This window comes from Sus scrofa, chromosome 12 (assembly GCF_000003025.6).
Source record: "Sus scrofa isolate TJ Tabasco breed Duroc chromosome 12, Sscrofa11.1, whole genome shotgun sequence".
NCBI lineage: Eukaryota > Metazoa > Chordata > Mammalia > Artiodactyla > Suidae > Sus > Sus scrofa.
Genome location: NC_010454.4, coordinates 6,491,286 through 6,500,006, shown reverse-complemented (window position 1 = coordinate 6,500,006; position 8,721 = coordinate 6,491,286). Strand labels below are relative to the sequence as shown.

Below are 8,721 nucleotides of genomic sequence, written 5' to 3'. Positions count from 1 at the left end.
ATGCCCTTATGTTTTTGCAAGTCCAACTAAAGCTGGCATCTCCCAAGCCACTCTGGTGACCTTGAATGCTTGACTTTGGAAAGTGGTGACCCTCCACTTTGAAACCAAGGCATTTTCACTCCCACTCATTCATTCATTCACTCATTCATCGAGGACCCACTGGGTATCGGCCTCTGGGTGCAGGTGTATTTCCTCTCTGTGGCTAATGATTTTATTTCAAATATAGCACCTGAACTTTCAGCGAATTCTCCCCACTACTTCCTCCAAGTACAGAAGTAGCCAGTCCAGATTTCCCTTCGTGGCTCAGCGATTAACAAATCCAACTAGGGGAGTTCCCGTCGTGGCGCAGCGGAAACAAATCCAACTAGGAACCATGAGGTGCAGGTTCGATCCCTGGCCTTGCTCAGTGGGTTAAGGATCTGGCATTGCCGTGGCTATGGTGTAGGCTGGCAGCTGTAGCTCCGATTAGACCCCTAGCCCGAGAACCTCCATATGCCACAGGTGTGGCCCCAAAAACAAAAAAAAAAAAAAGAAGAAGAAGAAGAAGAAGAAGAAGTAGCCAGTCCCTTCTTTCCCAGACTCTGCTTTCCTTTAAAATGTTGTCGCCTCCAAGGCCAAGGGCAAATTCTTTCCAAGGCATATAACCAGACATCTTGATTTTTTTTTCAGTCTATAGACTTGCCCACCCAGGAGACTCATTGCATGAAATCCAGGTCTTCCAAGAAGCAGGTGCCAAAGAGAATTAAATGTGCAAGGATTTTATTCGGGGAAACATCTGCAAGAGGAAGGGGTGGGAGCCAGGAGAGGCGGGAGAGCCCACGGACCACGACACAGGTCTGACCCCAGGCAAGGGAGGCAGAGCAGGAGGGTTGGATAGAAATGTCTGAGACTACTGTGAAGTCTCTGGAAATTTCTGTAAAACCATGAGAGAGTCCTTGAGCCGAAGCTGGACTTTGGTGTCTCTGGGGACACTCCTGCCTCAGTGTCCCTGCCACGCTCCACCTTCAGCCTCGGTACAAACACAGCAGTGGGAGACGGCAGAGCACAGGCATTGGGGACTCAGTCAGGGACACCCCCATGATCAGAGGTGAGAGGCACCTTCGCAAGGTCACCTCACCTCAGATGATATTTTGGGGGGCCACACCCACAACATGCAGGTGTTCCTGAGCCAGAGATGATTCTGAGCCACATCAGCGACAACGCCTGATCCTTAACCCTCTGAGCCACCAGGGAACTCCAACACTTATTACCTTGGGGTGAGACAAGTTTTGCTTCCATACCATCTTCAGTGGTTTCAATAGGAAAGCCAGAGTTTGGCACGTGTGTGTGAGTATATGTCCGTGTGTTGATGTGTGGTGTGTGCACACATGTGTATGTATGTTTATTATTTATTTATTTGTTTGTTTATTTTTGTCTTTTTGTCTTTTCTAGGGCCGCATCCGCAGCTTATGGAGGTTCCCAGGCTGAGGGTGGAATCGGAGCTGCAGCCATTGGCCTACACCACAGCCACAGCAACATGGGATCCAAGCCGTGTCTGTGACCTACACCACAGCTCACGGCAACACCAGATCCTTTACCCACTGAGTAAGGCCAGGGATCGAACCTGCATCCTCATGGATGCCAGTCAGGCTGATTAATTGCTGAGCTGAGACAAGAACTCCTGTGTGCGTGTTTAGAAAGAACCCACTTCCGCAGCCACAAGGCCATCTCAGCAGCCTCACTGCACCCTGCAGGCCCTCAGCCCCCTCTGTTGCTCCCTTTCAGACCATCCTGGTGGGCGACAGCGGCGTGGGGAAGACATCTCTGCTGGTTCAGTTCGACCAGGGCAAGTTTATTCCCGGCTCCTTCTCGGCCACCGTGGGCATCGGATTCACAGTAAGCACTTCAGCTCTGGGGCCCCGCTGGGCCTCTGTCACGGTCCCCGGCAGAAAGCCAGCGGACACTCGCATTGGATCACTCAGGAGGTTTAATAAAAAGACTCTTTAGGGGGTTCCCATTGTGTCTCAGCAGTAACGAACCTAACTAGTATCCATGAGGATGTGAGTTCAATCCCTGGCTTCACTCGGTGGGGTAAGAATCCAGCATTGCCATGAGCTGTGGTGTAGGCCGGCAGCTCCAGCTCCAGTTTGACCCCTAGCCTGGGAACGTCCATATGCCACAGGTATGGCCTTAAAAAGGAAAGAAAAAACAAACAAACAAAAAGGCTATTCAGGAGTTCCTGTTGTGGCTCAGCAGGCTAAGAAACCGGCTAGAATCCATGAGGATGCGGGTTCAGGCCCTGGCCTTGTTCAGTGGGTTAAGGATCCGGCCTTGCTGTAAGGTGCCAGTGCCATTGCTGTGGCTGCGGCTGCAGCTCTGATTTGACTCCTAGCCCAGGAACTTCCATATGCCACAGGTGTGACCCTAAAAAAAAAAAAAAAAAAAAAAAAGAATCTGACCACAGCGGCTCAGGTTGCTGTGGAGGCACAGGTTTAGTCGCTGGCCGGGGAACTTCCTTATGCCAAGGGTGCAGCCAAAAAAAAAAGTTTACGTACAGTTGAAATTTAGCATTATCCTGTGAGTCCTAGGGCCCTGACAGGTGGCAGGTGAAGGGCTCAAGCTCAGGTCTTGCTCTCCGTCTCCCTGGACACAGCACTGAGCGGCAGCCCAGGTCAAAGGGGCAAAATCTTGGGTTTCCTCTCTTCACTGCCGGGCTGCGGGCTTCTGCCATTGGGATCCTCATTTCTTTCCACTTTTGCCAAGCCAGCCAGCTGCTGCTGGTGACCTCGAATCCTGGGGAGGCCCCTGGGAAGGGTTTCAGCCCTCTCTTGGACTGTGGCAGGAGCAGCAGGGCCTCCTGTGGGGTCTCCAGAATCCTAGTGTCTGGAGATGTCCAAGGGCAAATGTCACTTCTGGGGCAGCACAGGTGTTTGAGAGGCCAGCCTCTGGGGACCCACAAGAGAGCCAGGCCTGCAAGGCCACATTTACACTGGGACACAGCAGAGCCACCCTGGTGGAAAGAGACAAGGGACCCCGGAATCTTGGGTCACATGCAAAAGGCAAGGGCCCATGATGGGGTGGAAAGGAGAGCCTGGCCGCGGGGTGCACCAGCGCCCAGGGCTTTCCCGTGACCGTAACCAGTGCTGGGAGGGGCGGGGCCGAGTCCCGGGAGGGCGTGGTCACCCTGGCAAACCTCTCCCCTCCCCCACACTTGGGCCAGGCTGCTCTGAAGCGAACTGGGATGGTGGGTGCCAGCCGTCCCCAACGCGGGCCCATGTCCTCTGCCTCTCAGCACCCAGGACACACGGTGTCACACACTTCTCACCCACTCCACACCTGTCCTTCCAGCCGTCAGAGGCAGGAGGTGGGGGCGGGGTGAGGCAGGCGGTGGAAACTCTTATTCATTCTCCACAGACACACAGGGATGGGACCTCCAAATTTTGCCACCAGCCGAGTAAGAAAACTGAGGCGACTTGTGAGAAGGGAGAAAGCACATGGTCAACAGTCCAGGCCAGGCTCTCCCTCTCTCTGGGCCTGGGCCTTCTAGAGCCTCAGACGCTTGCTTGGCGCTGGTCAGCACCTCAGGACACACTCGTGGGCAGCTTAGGCTGAGTGAGCCTGGGTTCTCCCAGGGCAAGTGCATGACCTGGGAGCAAAGCAGGCACATCCCCTACCCCTCAGCTGGGACGCAAATGCCAGAGAACCCCCATAACTCATGGTAGAGGGCGGCGACAACAGCCTGTCATAGGAGCCACATGCAGGACAGGGAACACTCCGGACCTGGACACAGCTGCTCACTTACATACAGAGGGGCTTGTGGCTTTCGCCTAGAAAACATCTGTCTCCTCTGCAAGCCCCCTTCCCACCCCTCCGTCCAGTGCCAGGGAGCCTCCACTCCTTTCCTTTCCAGAGACAGGTGTCTTTCCAACCCCTCTGCTCAGAGCAGCCAGGTCTTTATACAATAGCCAAGGTCTCTTGTGTCATCTGACAAAGGGGCTGGAGGACAATGGGGTCTCCCATGGAGGTGGTCTGAGGGGCCCGGGGAGCCGGGCTGCAGGACACTTGCTTGTCCACCTGTTGTTCACACAGAGATTTGAAATCCTGTCAATAGCTGGCGATGTGCAAAGGTCCTGGGGCTGGCCCTGGCTGGGGCCAAGATTCCTGCACAAGGTAACTGAGGTAGGGGTGTGGCAGGGGGAGCTCCTGCTGGCCCAGCTCTTAAGGTGAGTAGAACCTGAGCAGCAGGAGAGGGAAAGGGTCCATGGTCTTTAAAGGAGACAGACAGAGTTCCTTGGTGGTCTAGCAGTTAAGGATCCAGCATTGTCACTGCTGTGGTATAGCCATGGACCACCCGGTGGTGTTCAAACACTCGTTTAGTTTGTCCTTTAGTGAGTGATGCTTCCTCCCTTTGGGGCAAAACCTGTCTCCCCGACATCCCCCAGCTCTGAACATCCCTGACCCTCTGGCTTCTGGCTTGCCCGAGGCTGCCCTTGGACAGCCCACCTGACACTGCAGTGACCCAGAGCATGTGTGACATACTCTGCATGTGACACCAGAAGGTCACAGACCCAGAAGGTCAGACAAGCAGGGCCCAGAGGGGTCAGTCTGTGCCCTCCGCTGTGTTCGTGGGCTTCTCCCCCCAGTGCAGCAATGAGCGCCACGGGTGCTCGTCTTTCTCTGCTGCTTCTGGAGCGTTGGCACGGATTTCCTTTCTCCATTCCCAACCTGCCACAGGACAAAGAGGGTCTGGGTGGTGCCAACACAAACCATAGCTAGAGGCCAGAAATCAAGGTGTCAGCAGGGCCTGCTCCCACTGAAGGCTCTTAGGGGACACTGTCTTCCAGCTGCTGGTGGCTCCCAGCAATCCTGGGCTTTCCCTGGCTTTCTCTCCATCTCTACCTCTGTCGCCACATGGCACCTTCTCCCTCCCCGTGTATCCTCATCCTATGAGGACATCAGTCATATGGATTAGGGGCCCACCCTACTCCCCTGTGACCTCACCTTAACTAATCACATCTGCAATGACCCTACTTCCCCCTAGGGTCACCTTCTGAGGAGCCAGAGGTTAGGACTTCAGCATCCCTCTGGGGAGGGGGGGACCACAACACAACCCATATCAGCATGGTTGGCAGTGGAAGGCCAGGGAGGACCACGCCACGTCCCCTCTCTCATTCCTCCTCTGCCATCACCCTCTCCCCTGCAGGGTTCCCATGAGCCCTCAGGAGCAGGGAGTCCAGGACATTGAATGGAGTGGGGTGTTATTGCAGTAAAAGCCTCCAGCCCCCAAGAGCAGGAAGAACACAAGTCTGCCGGGTTCTGCGCAGTGGTTCCTGCCCCGCATGTGGCTCTCTGTTTGCCTCCTCCCCTCTATACAGATGAGGTTATGACACGCCCACTTCCAGAAAACAGCCCCAGCTGATGCCAAAAGCCACCAGGCTGGAGGTGGGTGTGCACACAGTCCCCACGAGGTCTGCAGTCGCCCATCAGCCTTGCCTGCCCCTTGCCCCTCACCCCCAACACCTAGATAAAGAGGTGCAGGGCCGGCCCCTTTACGCACCCCTGGCTCAGCCCCTTTGCAATGCACCCACCTTGTTCCCTGGGAACCTGGCTGCACTTGGATAGAATATTAGGACGGGGTAATTGGATGGTGGGCCCAGGCCAGGGCCGTTGAACTCTGCTGTGGACAACCCAGGACGCACCCTCACCCTCACCCAGGCTGGATGTCCTGGTGACTCTGCCCAAAATGATTCACAACTTCACGAATTCATTTGGTACCAAACGTTGAAGGCTTCCACAGTGCCATGGGCAGGGCCACACGTGGATAAGGCCAGCCCTACCTTCATGAGAGCCTGGATTGGGAGGTGTGGTGGAAGCCGGCCTGGAAGGGCTCTCCCAGGGTGGGATAATCTGGGCGCAGCCCTACAGGTCCAGGGAAAGCTGGTCAAAGTCCAAGCACCGGCCAGGAGCCCCTGAAGTACGAATGCGCTGCAAGGCGACTATCAATCGGTCGGTAAACAAAATGACATTCAGATGATCTTGAGCTGGGGTGCACGTAGCAAAAGCGAAACTGCCTGCGCTCCGCGCTCAGAGCGCACGCCTCCTCTCCATCGCTGCGCGGGGCTGCCCAGAGGCGTCCCCAGCCTCCCTGGCCCCGGTCTTCGCGGCCACCTGTTGACCGCCGGCGGGATGGAGCTCGGGCGCCGCCGCCCGGCCGCGCTGCGCATTAACAACGGGGAACCCGGGCACCGGTCCGCAGGTCCCAGCGGCGCCTGTCCTTTCCCAGCAGGCGGGGTCTCCAGGGACCTCTCCTCGTGGGAACCTGACCCCGGCAGCTGGCGAGTCTGGGGGACGAGTTCTAGGGCTGGATTTAGCCCATGTCCTCAGGCCAGTGTGGCTCAGGCCTGCCCCCTCGGGAGCTGAACCTTAGGTTCTGAGCCCCCCCCGCGGGACCGCCAGCTTCCCCCCGCGTTGTTCAGGTGGCAGAGCGAAGGGAGGAGCCTGTCGGGGTCCCGGCCGGGGTGGCGGAGGGGAGAGGAGTGGGTGGAGCCTAAGGCGGGGCGGTTCCTGCGCCGTCCCTCGCCCGCTGCCAGCCCCAGCTCACCTCTCGTCCAGGGACATGACGGGCACGCCTGGCGCCGCGGCCACCCGGGATGGCGAGGCCCCCGAGCGCTCCCCACCCTGCAGTCCGAGCTACGATCTCACGGGCAAGGTGGGTGGGCACTGTGCCCAGCGCTGGGGACTCCTGTGCCGGCCCTGGGGGTCACCCCTCCCCCGCTTCCTTTGCCCCCAGTCCCCGGACCTCCCCGCCCAAGCCTCTTACTGGCTGCGTCTGCCTTGGACTCATCTCTTCCCCGCCCCACCCCCCGCCCCCAGAGCAACCGGGTCTCCCAGAGTGAGGGAGAGTCCAGACACAGCCCTGGGCCCATGCCAGGGATCTGGGCTGGCTCCGTAGGAGAGGGGAGCGGAAGGTCGGAAGGTCTACCCAGCGGACCCCAACCCTATCTTCTTATGCCACACTCCGGCCAGTATGAGCCCTCGGGAACCCCATGCTTTTCGGCAGAGGTTAAGCTCACAACTCTCCTGGGCGCAGGCACCCAAAGTTCTGGGAAATAGGGCTGCCTGGAGCTGAGAGGACGCCCCCTGGCGGCGGGGGAACTTGCGGTTAATGCCCTGCTCCCCGCTGAGCTCTCAGCTGAGCCTTGGTATCAGTTTCAGGGCTTTAGGGTTGAAGATCGTTAGGACCCCAGCTGCCCCCAGGTGCTACCCCTTCCTGTCCCACCCCTGCAGTCACTGCCCACAGCCTCTTCCGGGAGGCTGTTGTAGCCAGAGGGCAGACCCACCTGGGGGTTTGAGAACCTGAGAAAGATCTGCGGGGTGAGGCACAAGCCCCCCACACGGGGGAGCTCAGGTCAGCTCTCTGGAGCTGGTTCCCTTTGCAGGTGTCCCTGTACCGAAGCAGGTGGGGGTGGCGGTGGCCACTGGTCTATCTGCCCTTCCCCTGCGCCCTTGGAGCAGGCAGGCACCAGGGACTCTGGAAGAGGCGATGACAGAGCCCGGAGCCTCCACTCTTCCTCTGTAGGGTCTGGGACAGATGAGTGAGGGGGCCACCTGTCTCGTGCCACATGGCCTTGAAGGAGACCTGCCTCTTTCGGCACCTTGGTTTCCTCCCTCCTCTCTCTCTAGGAGCCTGGGCCCTCCACCCCCCTCGTTTCAGGGGAAGCAACTCTGCAAGTCACCCGCCCAGAGCTGCCGTTGAGATAGGCGTCCTGTGTGGGCTCCAGGCAGGAAACGGGCCCCCAGCTTGTTCAGGGGAAGGGGAGCTGCTGAGGGCCAGCCAGGGCCACTGGGGACCGCCTGACTTTCTTGCCTGCAAGCCAGCTGAGTGTTTGCCTAGGTGGTGGCAATCCTGGGCAGCTGTTTGTATTTGGTGGGATTGCCTGGCTGGGTGGGTGTCTGGCATCGTTTGCTCAAGGCAGCTCTGATCTGCACAGTACACAGGCGCTCACCCTCCTTCCCTCCCCATGGGGCACTGGGACCCAGGAGCCAGGGAGCAGCACAGGCTCCAGAGGACTCCCCAGCCCTCCATCTCTCCCCTGGGCCAAGTGGCATCTGTGGAGAGCTGGCCCCTGACCCCCACCAGCCCTCGTGCCCCAGACCTGCCCAGGAGATTGAGTCCTGGCAGGAACCTGGGGGGAGCTCCTTGGGTTGGACTAGAGGGGATGGGGCCACCGGCAGGCAGCACCCGCCCCTGGGCCGCTCTTCTGGAGTCTTGGGTGGTTCATGCCAACATTTTTGACCCTGGCCATGAATAGACTCTAAAAAGGCCACAAAGAAATTATCACTCTCTTGCAGCCACTGCGGAAACCGCCACAGCAGAGTTAAGGAATATCTTCCCAAAGCCCCCCAGTAACCCAAGGCCAAGCCAGGGCCCTTTCCCTGAGCGCCCCACCTCTCACCCCATGCCCACAGCAGGAAAGCCTTTGGGCTCCACTGTCAAGGCCAGAGTCTCAAAAATAACCCAAACCTAGTCCCTGCTCAACGCATTAAGTATCTAATCGGCCAGCTGGGGAAATTGCAGCATTAGGTCTGGCTCTCTCTTCTCCCAGACTGAGGAGCGAAGCCATTGGACCGAAGGCTTCCCTCCCTGTCCCCTACCCCCAGCCCCCAGAGAAGATGAGCAGAGACTGGCCAGACAGAAATTGGATGGACGCGCCCCACCCCACCCCCCACTCCCTCCTGCTC

The 8,721-nt window shown here is 58.2% G+C and overlaps 1 protein-coding gene across 3 annotated transcripts in view; it reads left to right on the top strand.

Moving 5' to 3' along the window:
- Positions 1–8,721, top strand: part of RAB37 (RAB37, member RAS oncogene family) — a 51,131-nt gene that overhangs the window by 35,659 nt on the left and 6,751 nt on the right. Inside the window, exon 2 of one of the 3 annotated variants that reach the window (XM_013980771.2) lies at positions 1,765–1,875. In XM_013980771.2, coding sequence (XP_013836225.2) covers positions 1,765–1,875 — 111 coding nt within the window. Of the gene's footprint in view, positions 1–1,764; positions 1,876–6,520; positions 6,689–8,721 lie in introns of those variants that run through there. The other 2 variants (XM_003131227.6, XM_003131228.6) reach the window with 2 other exon arrangements.